The sequence below is a fragment of the Panulirus ornatus genome, chromosome 63, assembly GCF_036320965.1.
Source record: "Panulirus ornatus isolate Po-2019 chromosome 63, ASM3632096v1, whole genome shotgun sequence".
NCBI classification, from domain to species: Eukaryota; Metazoa; Arthropoda; class Malacostraca; order Decapoda; family Palinuridae; genus Panulirus; species Panulirus ornatus.
Window position 1 is genome coordinate 246,719 of NC_092286.1, and position 18,610 is coordinate 265,328.

At 41.3% G+C, this 18,610-nt stretch overlaps 2 protein-coding genes across 8 annotated transcripts in view; both read right to left on the reverse strand.

Annotated features, from left to right (window-relative positions):
- Nucleotides 1-18,610, reverse strand: part of LOC139745908 (uncharacterized) — a 254,640-nt gene that overhangs the window by 79,413 nt on the left and 156,617 nt on the right. The gene's annotated exons all lie outside the window — the stretch shown is intronic.
- Nucleotides 1-18,610, reverse strand: part of LOC139745996 (heterogeneous nuclear ribonucleoprotein 27C-like) — a 114,669-nt gene that overhangs the window by 51,933 nt on the left and 44,126 nt on the right. For 4 of the 7 annotated variants that reach the window (XM_071656765.1, XM_071656768.1, XM_071656763.1 and 1 more), the window contains exons 5-6: nucleotides 16,710-16,792; nucleotides 15,852-15,980 (exon numbers count right to left, since the gene is read on the reverse strand). In XM_071656765.1, coding sequence (XP_071512866.1) covers nucleotides 15,852-15,980; nucleotides 16,710-16,792 — 212 coding nt within the window. Of the gene's footprint in view, nucleotides 1-15,851; nucleotides 15,984-16,709; nucleotides 16,793-18,610 lie in introns of all 7 variants that reach the window. The other 3 variants (XM_071656764.1, XM_071656762.1, XM_071656766.1) reach the window with 1 other exon arrangement.

The window sequence follows — 18,610 nt, forward strand, 5'->3', positions numbered from 1 at the left end:
TGAGGTGTGTGCAGGAGGGTGGATGTGCTGGAAATGACATGTTTGAGGACAATATGTGGTGTGAGGTGGTTTGATTAAGTAATGAAAGGGTAAGAGAGATGTGTGGTAATAAAAAAAAGTGTGGTTAAGAGAGCAAAGAGGGTGTTTTGAAATGGTTGGGTCATACGGAGAGAATGAGTGAAGAAAGACTGACAAGGAGGATATATGTGTCAGAGGTGGAGGAAACGAGAGGTGGGGGACCAAATTGGAGGTGGAAAGATGGAGGGAAAAAGATTTTGAGTGATCGGGGCATGAACATGCAGGAGGCTGAAAGGCGTGCAACGAACAGAGTGAATTGGAACGATGTGGTATACTGGGGTTGACGTGCTGCCAATGGATTGAACCAGGGCATGTGAAGAGTCTGGGGTAAACCATGGAAAGTGTTGTGGGGCCTGGATGTGGAAAGGGAGCTGTGGTTTCGGAGCATTATACATGACAGCTAGAGACCGAGTGTGAATGAATGTGGCCTTTGTTGTCTTTTCCTAGCGCTACCTCACACACATGCAGGGGGAAGGGGTTGTTATTTTGTGTGGCGGGGTGGCAACTGGAATGAATAAAGGCAGAGAGCATGAATCATGTACAAGTGTTTGTATATGTCTGTGTGTGTACAGATATGTATATATTGAGATGTATAGGTATGTATATGTGACTGTGTGGACGTCTATGTATATACATGTGTATGTTGGTGGGTTGGGCCAATCTTTTGTCTGTTTCCTTGCGATACCTAGCTAACGTGGGAGACAGCAACCGAGTATAATAAAAAACTAAAAAATAATATATATATATTTATCTATTAAGTGCGTTTGTGAACGTGTATGTATATACATGTGTATGTGTGTGGGTTGGGCCATTCTTTCGTCTGTTTCCTTGCGCTCCCTCACTAATGCGGGAGACAGCGACAAAGGTGACTTGTGCGAGGAAGTACAAGGAGAGACTGAGTACAAAATGGAAAAAGGTGAGAACAAAGGAGGTAAGGGGAGTGGGGGAGGAATGGGATGTATTTAGGGAAGCAGTGATGGATTGCGCAAAAGATGCTTGTGGCATGAGAAGCGTGGGAGGTAGGTTGATTAGAAAGGGTAGTGAGTGGTGGGATGAAGAAGTAAGATTATTAGTGAAAGAGAAGAGAGAGGCATTTGGACGATTTTTGCAGGGAAAAAATGCAAATGAGTGGGAGATGTACAAAAGAAAGAGGCAGGAGGTCAAGAGAAAGGTGCAAGAGGTGAAAAAGTGGGCAAATGAGAGTTGGATTGAGAGAGTATCATTAAAGTTAGGGAGAATAAAAAGATGTTCTGGAAGGAGGTAAATAAAGTGCATAAGACAAAGGAGCAAATGGGAACTTCAGTGAAGGGGGCTAATGGGGAGGTGATAACAAGTAGTGGTGATGTGAGAAGGAGATGGAGTGAGTATTTTTAAGCTTCGCTGAATGTGTTTGATGATAGAGTGGCAGATATAAGGTGTTTTGGTCGAAGTGGTATGCAAAGTGAGAGGGTTAGGGAAAATGATTTGGTAAACAGAGAAGAGGTAGTAAAAGCTTTGCGGAAGATGAAAGCCGGCAAGTTAGCGGGCTTGGATGGTATTGCAGTGGAATTTATTAAAAAAGGGGGTGACTGTCTTGTTGACTGGTTGGTAAGGTTATTTAATGTATGCATGATTCATGGTGAGGTGCCTGAGGATTGGAGGAATGCTTGCATAGTGCCATTGTACAAAGGCAAAGGGGACAAAGGTGAGTGCTCAAATTACAGAGGTATAAGTTTGTTGAGTATTTCTGGTAAATTATATGGGAGGGTATTGATTGAGAGGGTGAAGGCATGTACAGAGCTTCAGATTGGGGAAGAGCAGTGTGGTTTCATAAGTGGTAGAGGATGTGTGGATCAGGTTTTTCCTTTGAAGAATGTATGTGAGAAATACTCAGAAAAGCAAATGGATTTGTATGTAGCATTTACGGATCTGGAGAAGGCATATGATAGAGTTGACAGAAATGCTCTATAGAAGGTATTAAGAATATCTGGTGTGGGAGGCAAGTTGTTAGAAGCAGTGAAAAGTTTTTGTCGAGGATGTAAGGCATGTGTACGAGTAGGAAGAGAGGAAAGTGATTGGTTCTCAGTGAATGTTTGCGGCAGTGGTGTGTGATGTCTCCATGGTTGTTTAATTTGTTTATGGATGGGGTAGTTAGGGAGGTGAATGCAAGAGTTTTGGGAAGAGGGGCAAGTATGCAGTCTGTTGTGGATGAGAGAGCTTGGGAAGCGAGTCAGTTGTTGTTCGCTGATGATACAGCGCTGGTGGGTAATTCATGTGAGAAACTGCAGAAGCTGGTGACTGAGTTTGGTAAAGTGTGTGAAAGAAGAAAGTTAAGAGTAAATGTGAATAAGAGCAAGGTATTAGGTACAGTAGGGTTGAGGGTCAAGTCAATTGACCCTCAACATACAGAATGATCAGAGCCATGCAAGGAATAAGAGTGAACTGAAACGATGTAGTATACCAAGGTCGACATGCTGTCAATGGACTTAACAAGGGCATGGGAAACGTCTGGGGTAAACAATGGAAAGATTTGAGGGGCCTAGATAAGCAGAGGGAGCTGTGGTTTTGGTGCATTACACATAACAGTTAAAGACTGAGTGTGAACGGATGTGGCCTTTTCTGTCTCTTTTCCTAGAGCTACTTTGTTGAAGCAGGGTAAACAATGCTGTTTCCTGTGGAGTGGTAAGGCGCCAGAAATGGATGAAGGCAAGCAAGTACAAATATGTACATGTGTATATATGTATATGTCTGTGCATGTGTATGTTTATATATTTTTTTTTATTTTATTTTTATTATACTTTGTCGCTGTCTCCCGCGTTTGCGAGGTAGCGCAAGGAAACAGACGAAAGAAATGGAACAACCCCCCCCATACACATGTATATACATACGTCCACACACGCAAATATACATACCTACACAGCTTTCCATGGTTTACCCCAGACGCTTCACATGCCTTGATTCAATCCACTGACAGCACGTCAACCCCGGTGTACCACATCGCTCCAATTCACTCTATTCCTTGCCCTCCTTTCACCCTCCTGCATGTTCAGGCCCCGATCACACAAAATCTTTTTCACTCCATCTTTCCACCTCCAATTTGGTCTCCCTCTTCTCCTTGCTCCCTCCACCTCCGACACATATATCCTCTTGGTCAATCTTTCCTTACTCATCCTCTCCATGTGCCCAAACCACTTCAAAACACCCTCTTCTGCTCTCTCAACCACGCTCTTTTTATTTCCACACATCTCTCTTACCCTTACGTTACTCACTTGATCAAACCACCTCACACCACACATTGTCCTCAAACATCTCATTTCCAGCACATCCATCCTCCTGCGCACAACTCTATCCATAGCCCACGCCTCGCAACCATACAACATTGTTGGAACCACTATTCCTTCAAACATACCCATTTTTGCTTTCCGAGATAATGTTCTCGACTTCCACACATTCTTCAAGGCCCCCAGAATTTTCGCCCCCTCCCCCACCCTATGATCCACTTCCGCTTCCATGGTTCCATCCGCTGCCAGATCCACTCCCAGATATCTAAAACACTTCACTTCCTCCAGTTTTTCTCCATTCAAACTCACCTCCCAATTGACTTGACCCTCAACCCTACTGTACCTAATAACCTTGCTCTTATTCACATTTACTCTTAACTTTCTTCTTCCACACACTTTACCAAACTCAGTCACCAGCTTCTGCAGTTTCTCGCATGAATCAGCCACCAGTGCTGTATCATCAGCGAACAACAACTGACTCACTTCCCAAGCTCTCTCATCCCCAACAGACTTCATACTTGCCCCCTCTTTCCAAAACTCTTGCATTTACCTCCCTAACAACCCCATCCATAAACAAATTAAACAACCATGGAGACATCACACACCTCTGCCGCAAACCTACATTCACTGAGAACCAATCACTTTCCTCTCTTCCTACACGTACACATGCCTTACATCCTCGATAAAAACTTTTCACTGCTTCTAACAACTTTCCTCCCACACCATATATTCTTAATACCTTCCACAGAGCATCTCTATCAACTCTATCATATGCCTTCTCCAGATCCATAAATGCTACATACAAATCCATATATATATATATATATATATATATATATATATATATATATATATATATATATATATATATATATATTTTTTTTTTTTTTTTTTATACTTTGTCGCTGTCTCCCGCATTTGCGAGGTAGCGCAAGGAAACAGACGAAAGAAATGGCCCAACCCCCCCCATACACATGTACATACACACGTCCACACACGCAAATATACATACCTACACAGCTTTCCATGGTTTACCCCGGACGCTTCACATGCCTTGATTCAATCCACTGACAGCACATCAACCCCTGTATACCACATCGCTCCAATTCACTCTATTCCTTGCCCTCCTTTCACCCTCCTGCATGTTCAGGCCCCGATCACACAAAATCTTTTTCACTCCATCTTTCCACCTCCAATTTGGTCTCCCTCTTCTCCTTGTTCCCTCCACCTCCGACACATATATCCTCTTGGTCAATCTTTCCTCACTCATCCTCTCCATGTGCCCAAACCACTTCAAAACACCCTCTTCTGCTCTCTCAACCACGCTCTTTTTATTTCCACACATCTCTCTTACCCTTACGTTACTCACTTGATCAAACCACCTCACACCACATTGTCCTCAAACATCTCATTTCCAGCACATCCATCCTCCTGCGCACAACTCTATCCATAGCCCACGACTCGCAACCATACAACATTGTTGGAACCACTATTCCTTCAAACATACCCATTTTTGCTTTCCGAGATAATGTTCTCCATTTCCACACATTATATATATATATATATATATATATATATATATATATATATATATATATATATATATATATTTTTTTGTCGCTATCTCCCGCGTTTGCGAGGTAGCGCAAGGAAACAGACGAAAGAAATGGCCCAACCCACCCCCATACACATGTATATACATACGTCCACACACAAATATACATACCTACACAGCTTTCTATGGTTTACCCCAGACGCTTCACATGCCTTGATTCAATCCACTGACAGCACGTCAACCCCGGTATACCACATCGCTCCAATTCACTCTATTCCTTGCCCTCCTTTCACCCTCCTGCATGTTCAGGCCCCGATCACACAAAATCTTTTTCACTCCATCTTTCCACCTCCAATTTGGTCTCCCTCTTCTCCTCGTTCCCTCCACTTCCGACACATATATCCTCTTGGTCAATCTTTCCTCACTCATTCTCTCCATGTGCCCAAACCACTTCAAAACACCCTCTTCTGCTCTCTCAACCACGCTCTTTTTATTTCCACACATCTCTCTTACCCTTACGTTACTTACTCGATCAAACCACCTCACACCACACATTGTCCTCAAACATCTCATTTCCAGCACATCCATCCTCCTGCGCACAACTCTATCCATAGCCCACGCCTCGCAACCATACAACATTGTTGGAACCACTATTCCTTCAAACATACCCATTTTTGCTTTCCGAGATAATGTTCTCGACTTCCACACATTCTTCAAGGCTCCCAGAATTTTCGCCCCCTCCCCCACCCTATGATCCACTTACGCTTCCATGGTTCCATCCGCTGCCAGATCCACACCCAGATATCTAAAACACTTCACTTCCTCCATTTTTTCTCCATTCAAACTCACCTCCCAATTGACTTGACCCTCAACCCTACTGTACCTAATAACCTTGCTCTTATTCACATTTACTCTTAACTTTCTTCTTTCACACACTTTACCAAACTCAGTCACCAGCTTCTGCAGTTTCTCACATGAATCAGCCACCAGCGCTGTATCATCAGCGAACAACAACTGACTCACTTCCCAAGCTCTCGCATCCCCAACAGACTTCATACTTGCCCCTTTCCAAAACTCTTGCATTCACCTCCCTAACAACCCCATCCATAAACAAATTAAACAACCATGGAGACATCACACACCCCTGCTGCAAACCTACATTCACTGAGAACCAATCACTTTCCTCTCTTCCTACACATACACATGCCTTACATCCTCGATAAAAACTTTTCACTGCTTCTAACAACTTACCTCCCATACCATATATTCTTAATACCTTCCACAGAGCATCTCTATCAACTCTATCATATGCCTTCTCCAGATCCATAAATGCTACATACAAATACATTTACTTTTCTAAGTATTTCTCACATACATTCTTCAAAGCAAACACCTGATCCACACATCCTCTACCACTTCTGAAACCACACTGCTCTTCCCCAATCTGATGCTCTGTACATGCCTTCACCCTCTCAATCAATACCCTCCCATATAATTTACCAGGAATACTCAACAAACTTATACCTCTGTAATTTGAGCACTCACTCTTATCCCCTTTGCCTTTGTACAATGGCACTATGCACGCATTCCGCCAATCCTCAGGCACCTCACCATGAGTCATACATACATTAAATAACCTTACCAACCAGTCAACAATACAGTCACCCCCTTTTTTAATAAATTCCACTGCAATACCATCCAAATCTGCTGCCTTGTCGGCTTGCATCTTCCGCAAAGCTTTTACTACCTCTTCTCTGTTTACCAAATCATTTTCCCTAACCCTCTCACTTTGCACGCCACCTCGACCAACACACCCTATATCTGCCACTCTATCATCAAACACATTCAACAAACCTTCAAAATACTCACTCCATCTCCTTCTCACATCACCACTACTTGTTATCACCTCCCCATTTGCACCCTTCACTGAAGTTCCCGTTTGCTCCCTTGTCTTATGCACTTTATTTACCTCCTTCCAGAACATCTTTTTATTCTCTCTAAAATTTAATGATACTCTCTCACCCCAACTCTCATTTGCCCTCTTTTTCACCTCTTGCACCTTTCTCTTGACCTCCAGTCTCTTTCTTTTATACATCTCCCACTCAATTGCATTTTTTCCCTGCAAAAATCGTCCAAATGCCTCTCTCTTCTCTTACTTCTTCATCCCACCACTCACTACCCTTTCTAATCAACCCACCTCCCACTCTTCTCATGCCACAAGCATCTTTTGCGCAAGCCATCACTGATTCCCTAAATACATCCCATTCCTCCCCCACTCCCCTTACTTCCATCGTTCTCACCTTTTTCCATTCTGTACTCAGTCTCTCCTGGTACTTCCTCACACAAGTCTCCTTCCCAAGCTCACTTACTCTCACCACCCTCTTCACCCCAACATTCACTCTTCTTTTCTGAAAACCCATACAAATCTTCACCTTAGCCTCCACAAGATAATGATCAGACATCCTTCCAGTTGTACCTCTCAGCACATTAACATCCAAAAGTCTCTCCCGCGCGCCTGTCAATTAACATGTAATCCAATAACGCTCTCTGGCCATCTCTCCTACTTACATACGTATACTTATGTATATCTCGCTTTTTAAACCAGGTATTCCCAATCACCAGTCCTTTTTCAGCACATAAATCTACAAGCTCTTCACCATTTCCATTTACAACACTGAACACTCCATGTATACCAATTATTCCCTCAACTGCCACATTACTCACCTTTGCATTCAAATCACCCACCACTATAACCTGGTCTCGTGCATCAAAACCACTAACACACTCAATCAGCTGCTCCCAAAACACTTGCCTCTCATGATCTTTCTTCTCATGCCCAGGTGCATATGCACCAATAATCACATCTCTCTCCATCAACTTTCAGTTTTACCCATGTTAATCGAGAATTTACTTTCATACATTCTATCACATACTCCCACAACTCCTGTTTCAGGAGTACTGCTACTCCTTCCCTTGCTCTTGTCCTCTCACTAACCCCTGACTTTACTCCCAAGACACTCCCAAACCACTCTTCCCCTTTACCCTTGAGCTTCGTTTCACTCAGAGCCAAAACATCCAGGTTCCTTTCCTCAAACATACTACCTATCTCTCCTTTTTCCACATCTTGGTTACATCCACACACATTTAGACACCCCAGTCTGAGCCTTCGAGGAGGATGAGCACTCCCCGCGTGACTCCTTCTTCTGTTTCCCATTTTAGAAAGTTAAAAAGTACAAAGGGGGGAGGATTTCTGGCTCCCCGCTCCCGTCCCCTCTAGTCGCCTTCTACGACACGCGAGGAATGCGTGGGAAGTATTCTTTCACCCCTATCCCCAGGGATACATACATACATACATATATATATATACACATACATACGCACATATACACACATACACACATATACACATATGAAAAATGTAAGAAATAATTTAGAAAACTGAAACTTCTAGCATGAAATGAAGTGAAAAATGAATGTCACAATGGTTCAACCTCTGGCTATGGAAAGGGGAAATGTATAATTTATTTACCCAAACATCAATAGTAGTTTTCATCAATTTAACCACTGTATCATACTGCCTGGTCCACTTCTCTTATCATGAAACAGGAATATTGGCTTATGATGTTTCTCAATTTTCTTCATTACACAAAGTACAACCATATCTTGGATACATGAGGGTAGGTAGTTGGTCATCTGCCATAATAAAGCCTTGATAGACCAAAAATTTATCTGGACCTCAACTTTTCCAGTACATTTATGAAAAACACCTTTTTGCTTTCCATCTGGTAAAGTATATGGGAGGGTATTGATTGAGAGGGTGAAGGCATATACAGAGCATCAGATTGGGGAAGAGCAGTGTGGTTTCAGGAGTGGTAGAGGATGTGTGGATCAGGTGTTTGCTTTGAAGAATGTATGGGAGAAATAATTAGAAAAGCAAATGGATTTGTATGCAGCATTTATGGATCTGGAGAAGGCATATGATAGAGTTGATAGAGATGCTCTGTGGAAGGTTTTAAGAGTACATGGTGTGGGAGGCAAGTTGTTAGAAGCAGTGAAAAGTTTTTATTGAGGATGTAAGGCATGTGTACGTGTAGGATGAGAGGAAAGTGACTGGTTCTCAGTGAATGTAGGTTTGTGGCAGGGGTGTGTGAAGTCTCCATGGTTGTTTAATTTGTTTATGGATGGGGTTGTTAGGGAGGTGAATGCAAGAGTTTTGGAAAAAGGGGCAAGTATGCAGTCTGTTGGGGATGAGAGAGCTTGGGAAGTGAGTCAGTTGTTGATTGCTGATGATACAGCGCTGGTGGCTGATTCATGTGAGAAACTGCAGAAGCTGGTGACTGAGCTTGGCAAAGTGTGTGAAAGAAGAAAGTTAAGAGTAAATGTGAATAAGAGCAAGGTTATTAGGTACAGTAGGGTTGAGGGTCAAGTCAATTGGGAGGTAAGTTTGAATGGAGAAAAACTGGAGGAAATAAAGTGTTTTAGATATCTGGGAGTGGATCTGGCAGCAGATGGAACCATGGAAGAGGAAGTGAATCATAGGGTGGGGGAGGGGGCGAAAGTCCCGGGAGCCTTGAAGAATGTTTGGAAGTCGAGAACATTATCTCAGAAAGCAAAAATAGGTATGTTTGAAGGAATAGCGGTTCCAACGTTGTATGGTTGCAAGGCGTGGGCTATGGATAGAGTAGTGCGCAGGAGGGTGGATGTGATGGAAATGAGATGTTTGAGGACACGATGTGGTGTGAGGTGGTTTGATTGAGTAAGTAATGTAAGGGTAAGAGTGGTGTGGAAATAAAAAGAGCGTGGTTGAGAGAGCAGAAGAGGATGTTTTGAAATGGTTTGGGCACATGGAGAGAATGAGTGAGGAAAGATTGACCAATAGGATATATGTGTCGGAGGTGGAGGGAACGAGGAGAAGTGGGAGACCAGATTGGAGGTGGAAAGATGGAGTGAAAAAGATTTTGAGTGATCGGGACCTGAACATGCAGGAGGCTGAAAGGCGGGCAAGGAATAGAGTGAATTGGATAGATGTGGTATACCGGGGTCAACGTGCTGACAATGGATTGAAGCGTCTGGGGTAAACCATGGAAAGTTGTGTGGGGCCTGGGTGTGGAAAGGAAGCTGTGGTTTCAGGCATTATTACATGACAGCTACTGACTGAGTGTGAACGAATGGGGCCTTTGTTGTCTTTTTCTAGCGCTACCTCGCACACATGAGGGGGGAGGAGGTTGTTATTCAATGTGTGGCGGGATGGCGATGGGAATAAATAAAGGCACACAGTATGAATTATGTACATGTGTATATATGTATATGTCTGTGTGTGTATATATATGTGTACATTGAGATGTATAGGTATGTATATTTGCGTGTGTGGACGTGTATGTATATACATGTGCATGGGGGTGGGTTGGGCCATTTCTTTCGTCTGTTTCCTTGCACTACCTCGCAAGCGCAGGAGACAGCGACAAAGCAAAATAATAATAATAATAATAATAATAATTATAATAATAATAATAATAATGTATATGGAGGGAACGAGGAGAAGTGGGAGACCAAATTGGAGGTGGAAAGAGGGAGTGAAAAAGATTTTGAGTGATTGGGGCCTAAACATGCAGGAGAATGAAAGGCGTGCAAGGAATAGAGTGAATTGGAACGATGTGGTATACCGGGGTTGACGTGCTATCAATGGATTGAACCAGGGCATGTGAAATGTCTGGGGTAAACCATGGAAAGTTCTGTGGGGCCTGGATGTGGAAAGGGAGCTGTGGTTTCGGTGCATTATTACATGACAGTTAGAGACCGAGTGTGAACGAATGGGGCCTTTGTTGTCTTTTCCTAGCACTACCTCGCACACATGAGGGGGGAAGGGGTTGTTATTACCTGTGTGGCGGGGTGGCGATGGGAATAAATAAAGGCAGACTATGAATTATGTACATGTGTATATATGTATATGTCTGTGTGTGTATATATGTGTGTACATTGAGATGTATAGGTATGTATATTTGTGTGTGTGGACGTGTATGTATATACATGTGTATGTGGGTGGGTTGGGCCATTCTTTCGTCTGTTTCCTTGCCCTACCTCACTAATACGGGAGACAGCGACAAAGCAAAATATAAAAAAAATCTATATATGTGTATGGGCATGTCTGGGTGTTGTGTACATACGAGTGGATGGGCCATTCTTCTTCTGTTTCTTGGCATAACCTCACTGACATTGGAAATGGCGATCAAGAATAAATAAATAATTCACTATTGAAAGCTTTGCAGAAGATGAAATCAAGCAATGCATCTGGTATGGATAGTATAGCAGTAGAATTTATTAAGAAAGGGGGTGACTGTGTTGTTGATTGGATGGTAAAGGATATTCAAATTATGTATAGCTCATGAAGTGCCTGAGGATTGGCGGAATGCATGCATAAGTGTCATTATACAAAGGCAAAGGGGATAAAGGTGAGTGTTCAAACTACACTGACACAGGTTTGCTGAGTATTGTGGGAATTATATGGGAGGATACTGATTGAGATGGTGAAGGCATGTACAGATCATCAAACTGAAGAAGGGCAGTGTGGTTTCAGAAGCGGTAAAGGATGTGTGGATCAAGTGTTTGCTTTGAAGAATGTTTGAAAGATATACTTAGAAAAACAAATGGATCTGTATGTAGCATTTATGGGTCTGGAGAAAGCTTATGATAGGGTTGATAGGGATGCTTTGTGGAAGGTCTTAAGAGTATATAGTGTGGGAGGTAAGCTGCCACAACCAGTAAAGTATTTAACAAGGATGTAAGGCATGTTTATGAGTAGGAAGACAAAAGAGTGATTGGTTCCCAATGAATGTTGTTCTGCAGCAGGAGTATATGATGTTCTCATAGATGTTTAATTTGTTTATGGATGGGGTGGTTAGGAAGGTGAATGAAAGAGTTTTGGAGAGGGGGCAAGTATGAAGTGTTTTGGGGATGAGAGGGCCTGGGAAGTGAGTCAGATGTTTTTTGCCGATGATACAGCTCTAGTGGCTGATTAGGGTGAGAAACTGCAAAAGTTGGTGACTGATTATGGAGGTGTGTGAAAGGAGAAAGTTGAGAGTAAATGTAAATAAAAGCAACGTTATAAGATTCAGTAGGTTTGAGGGACAAGTTACCTGGTATGTAAGTCAGAATGGAGAAAAATTGGAAGGAGTGGGGTGTTTTAGATATCTGGGAGTGGACTTTGCGAATGGAACCATGGAAGCAGAATTGAGTCACAGGGTGGGGGAGGTGAAGGTTTTGGGAGTGATGAAGAATGTGTGGAAGGAATGTTTGAAGGAACAGTAGCTCCAACAATATCATATGGTTACAAGGCATGGGGTATTGATAGGGTCGTATGAAGGAAGGTGGATGTGTGTGAGGAAAACATGTGGTGTGAGGTGGTTTGATCGAATAAGTAATGAAAGGGTTAATAGAGATGTGTGGAAATAAAAAGTGTGTGGTTGAGAAAGCAGAAGGTGTGTTGAAATGGTTTGGACATACAGAGATAATGAGTGAAGAAAGGTTGAGAACACGAAGCGGGAAGGATGGAGTGAAAAATATATCTGAGTGATTGGAGCTGGAATATACATGAGGATGAAAGCGTGCAAGGAATAGAGTGAACTGGAATGATGTGATATATCTGGGTCGACATGCTGTCAATGTAATAAACCAGGGCATGTGAAACGTCTGGAGTAAACCACTGAAAAGTCTGTGGAGCCTGGATGTGGATCGGGAGCTGTGGTTTCGTTGCATTACACATGACAGTTAGAGAGTGGATGTTAATGAATGTGACATAACATAAATTAATTTACTTATTTTCCAAAGTATGTTGGGACATTGAAATTCATTACTACAACTACTGCTACTACTAAACAATGATTTGGTAAACTGAGAAGAGGTAGTAAAAGCTTTGCAAAAGATGAAACCCAGCAAGGCAGTGGGTTTGGATGGTACCGCAGTGGAATTTATGAAAAAAGGGGGTGACTGTGTTGTTGACTGGTTGGTAAGGTTATCTAATGTATGTATGACTCATGGTGAGGTGCCTGAGGATTGGTGGAATGCTTGCATAGTGCCATTGTACAAAGGCAAAGGGGATAAAAGTGAGTGCTCAAATTACAGAGGTATAAGTTTGTTGAGTATTCCTGGGAAATTATATGGGAGGGTATTGATTGAGAGGGTGAAGGCATGTACAGAGCATCAGATTGGGGAAGAGCAGTGTGGTTTCAGAAGTGGTAGAGGATGTGTGGATCAGGTGTTTGCTTTGAAGAATGTATGTGAGAAATACTTAGAAAAGCAAATGGATTTGTATGTAGCATTTATGGATCTGGAGAAGGCATATGATAAGAGTTGACAGAGATGCTCTGTGGAAGGTATTAAGAATATATGGTGTGGGAGGCAAGTTGTTAAAAGCAGTGAAAAGTTTTTATCGAGGATGTAGGCACTTGTCCATGTAGAAAGAGAGGAAAGTGACTGGTTCTTAGTGAATGAAGGTTTGAAGCACAGGTGTGTGTGATGTCTCCATGGTTGTTTAATTTCTTTATGGATGGGGTTGTTAGGGAGGTGAATGCGAGAGTTTTGGAAAGAGGGACAAGTATGCAGTCTTGTGGATGAGAGAGCTTGGGGGGAAGTGAGTCAGTTGTTGTTCGCTGATGATACAGCGCAAGTGGCTGATTCATAAGAGAAACTACAGAAGATGGTGACTGAGTTTGGTAAAGTGTAAGAAAGAAGAAAGCTGAGAGTATATTTGAATAAGAGAAAGGTTATTAGGTACAGTAGGATTGAGGGACAAATGAATTGGGAGGTAAGAAAACTGGAGGAAGTGAAGTGTTTTAGATATCTGGGAGTGGATTTGGCAGCGGATGGAACCATGGAAGCGGAAGCAAATCATAGGGTGGGGGAGGGGGAGAAAGTTCTGGGAGCGTTGAAAAATGTGGAAGTCGAGAACATTATCTCAGAAAGCAAAAATGGGTATGTTTGAGGGAACAGTGGTTCCAACAATGTTATATGGTTGCGAGGCATGGGCTATAGATAGAGTTGTGCAGAGGAGGGTGGATGTGTCAGAAGTGAGACGTCTGAGGACAATATGTGGCGTGAGGTGGTTTGATTGAGTAAGTAGTTAAAGGGTAAGAGAGATGTGTGGTAATAAAAAGTGTGTGGTTGAGACAGCAGAAGAGGATGTTTTGAAATGGTTTGGTCACATGGAGAGAATGAGTGAGGAAAGATTGACAAAAAGGATATATGTGTCAGAGGTGGAGGGAACAAGGAGAAGTGGGAGACCAAATTGGAGGTGGAAAGATGGAGTGAAAAAGATTTTGAGTGATCGGGGCCTGAACATACAGGAGGGTGAAAGTCGTGCAATTGGCATGATGTAGTATACCGGGGTTGACGTGCTGTCAATGGATTGAACCAGGGCATGTGAAGCGTCTGGGGTAAACCATGGAAAGTTCTGTGGGGCCTGGATGTGGAAAGGCAGCTGTGGTTTCAGTGCATTATTACATGACAGGTAGAGACTGAGTGTGAACGAATGTGGCCTTTGTTGTCTTTTCCTAGCGCTACCTCGCACACGAGGCGGCAGGGGGTTTTTATTTCATGTGTGGCGGGGTGGTGATGGGAATGAATAAAGGCAGACAGTATGAATTATGTACATGTGTATATATGTATATGTCTGTGTGTGTGTATATATATGTATATGTTGAGATGTATAGGTATGTATATTTGCGTGTGTGGATGTGTATGTATATACATGTGTATGTGGGTGGGTTGGGCCATTCTTTCGTATGTTTCCTTGTGCTACCTCGCTAATGCGGGAGACAGTGACATAGCAAAATAAATAAAATATTCATCTTATTTATCTATTTTGCTTTGTCGCTGTCTCCCACGTTAGCAAGGTAGCACAAGGAAACAAAGGAAAGAATGGTCTAACCCACCCATGTGTGCGAGGTAACGCACGTGATATGTCTATGCTTTCAAACAGAAATTAGCAGTCTGTGACCATTCGAATTATATATATAATCATTAAATGAATACAAGTACTCTGCCTATGAATAAGAATGTAAAAGCAAATACCCTGAAATAAGAACAATTTGAATACAAATAAACACTATTTGAATATTGTCGAAGATGAATACCAAATATGAATACACCATCTCTGCACCATATATTCTTCTATCAAATACTTGTTTCAACCATTCACAAATGCTTATCCACATACTCAATAACTTTTATTGTAAAACACACTCGTGTAGAAATTACCAGCATTATCACACCAGTCATAACGATCAAGTTTATTTTCAGCAAGTTTCCTTCGAGTGAAAATTCCCAGGCTTAGCCGTTTCCTCTATTTAGACTATCACACGGCTATTCTGTTCACGAAGTAGCTTGGCAATCGCAGTAAATAGGAAAGTAGGAGGCAAACAAACTTACGTTATGATAACTGCTTATCACAACACATCAGTTATCTTGCACAGCAATGCCAGAAGTGAGAAAATGACAACATTGCGATTGTGTCAGTCTCCAGCCACTCTGACACACAAGTAATGGACATGACGTCTCGAATACGTCAAGAGTTTTCACACATTTATCAATGCTTTACTATTCACAGATCTGCCCATCCACAGCAAACACCAAAAAGACAATTCTCATCAGCACAAAAATGACTCAACAAACACTAAGCATTCAACCACTCTCCAACCCAATCTTGAACTCAGTCCCCTGTACTTTGGACTGCACCAATTTCTTCAACATCAAAAGGTATATCACATCACCTTTATGATGCCACTTCCACAATGAAGACACTAACATCTACTAAACTCCTCAGCACTGTTCTTACCACATTAACTTATGGTCCTGAATGGAAACGACTAACTTCCTGAGCGGTGCAGAAGCCTCAGAAAAGGAGTCCTGGGACATGCTAAAGAAGCAAGTTTACAAAGCATGAGGTACCTATTACAGTCACTTACATTATTAAGACCATGCATCCCAGGTGGCCCAACTGGCATACCCCACTGGTTGTCAGGATGTGTACCCCACTGTCCACTTTCTTCTTGGGCCTTGTTTGCATCCCTTGGTTCTGCCTTCTTGATCTCAACCTTCAGTAATTGGGAAATAAATTGATCAGGTAAAACATCAGTATGAAAGACTCCCTTTATTTTTGGCTCATAAGAAAGTTATGAGGAATGAATTGTACTTCAAAGAAGTATTTGGAACCGTATAAATCACTAACAAACACTCATACAATTCATCCTCATTTACTATGCTATTAACATGATGTTTAAAAGTATAAAACCAAGAAACTTACCGTGACATGACTTATCACTACTAAAATGCACCTGGTATCTAAAGTGGGACTTCTCTATTTCATAAATAGCAACAAATAATACTATGTACACCAGAGTGCTCAGCTTCAACATTAAATACCAATACATGCAAATAATCAACAGAGACTGCATAAGTCCCTTCTGAAATAATTTTTCAAATATTATAACTTCTTTACTTTTCCCAAGATAATTATCAATTATTAACTGCCTGCCACTAATCATGTGGGAAAAAAATCACAAAATCATTCCTGGAAGATTTTTGCATGTACTAGCAAAAGAACCTAGCAACCTTTCTGATCTTTATCATCTCATATTTAACTAATACACTTAAGTAAGAATACCTTAATGCTGAAGGCAAATTCTGAACTATGAAACTGCTTATCAGTAATCTATTTATTAAATAACATTCAAGAGCAATTCCAAACCATACAAAACTGAGGTGAATTTCACCAGAAAGGTTGCTGAAGGAACATTAAAACTAAAAATACTTATGACTAATACCTGCTTTCCATTTATGTTGACAAAGTGCTCTGCCACCGCTCTATCCACAGCCTCTTCCGTTTCGAAGGACAAAAATCCAAAGCCTAGTGTCGTGACAACCAAACAGAAAAACAGCTTAGCTTAGTGAGGATAGACTGGACCTACCTATTGTGAACTACCTACTCGGTGGGTGCGATACACCTATCTCATCTCACAGCCATCACAGTGAAACTGCCACTAGTTTAAAGAATCATACTTATAGTCATACATGTTACATTTTCACAACATCTAACATAGTGATATGGTAATGTTCTAATAATCTTTAAATGATATTACTTTAACAGAATAAGCAAGAATGCTGCTATTCTTAATAGAAAGAATGAAAATAATAGCCCAATGTGATGTCTATGAGTTGTAGGAAGAAGTACACAACAGATGGTCCAAGGCTTATATACATCAATACTTCACTATCCAGGACTTGGATGAAAACAATCTTCATTTTTCTAAGATATCTATTCTAGAATTCAAACTGAATTATGATTAATTCATATTAATATCCACATATCTAATAAAGTAACTATCATAAGTAATAAAATCACCTGAAAACATCTGAAAAATGAGGATTTATGTTACCCTGGCCCTGGAAAACCAAAGCACTGACGTAGATTACTTCCAAAAGGTGGCACAAACTCACATGGTGCGACACTGGCTAGATACTGTAATCATATCATTGCAACATCAACAGCAATGGGATGAATTCCTGTTAAGCACCTCAACAATATACTGAGCATCATTTCAATATCTTACGAAGTCCATTATCATCAAATTAACACTCAAGGGTGGCCAGTTTTTCTTCCTGCCCCAAGGATATACTGCCACACTTTGGATAGGTTATAATCTTGCAATGTACATTTAACAATAAAATCGGCAAATGTTTGTATTACGAATATTTACATTAAGTCCTTATGAGCCACATCAAAACTTAATTAGTACTGGATGCCTTAAATACGATCTTATTAATACAGCTCTTAAAATGTACCAACAATATTAATCATGCAGCAATCATTATAATAAATCATTGCACAAATATCAGAAATCAACTGCTCTGATAAGAAAACATGTATTTAAATACATACATATATATTCATTTCTTTCCTACATATTCGCCATGTCCGGCACTGGCAAGGCAGCATCAAGAACAGAGGGCAGAGCCTAAGAGGGGAAATCCTTAAATGTCACCCTTTTCTGTTTCTTCTTTTGTTAAAATGAAAATTGGAGGGTTGGATTTATATTTATATATTTGCTGATAACCACTTTTGTGTAATGATCACGTTATCTGGGGAGATACAAGAATGAGATAGAAGATGTAGAACAGTCGACTGATATACAAGAAAGAAAAGTAGTTAAGATGCCATTGGTAAACAAGTGTTACCGGATGTTGGTGTAGAGGTCCGACATCATGCTTCACATAAAATATTTATGATGTGAGCAGGAGAGGGAACCACTTACAAATTTTGCCTATGACAAAGCTATCCAGTTTGTACAGACCTTCACTAACATTGTGAGAATTCTCTGTGTATCTAATAATAGAAGATTCAGTTATATTTCTCATGGTGTGGGAATTACAGTTAATTACTGAATTAGCATTACTCTAGGCAATAAAATTTATTAATCAAAAATTTGTCAAAACTTCAGCAGGCTGTTATATGTTTTATGTGGAGCAGACAGGTAAGGATCTTTATGTTAAACTTCAGCAACATAATCACAGTATAAAAACAAATCAAATGCTCTGTTTAATATTTATTTTTATTATTTTGCTTTGTCGCTGTCTCCCACGTTTGCGAGGTAGAGCAAGGAAACAGACGAAAGAAATGGTCCAACCCACCCCCATACACATGTATATACATACACGTCCACACACG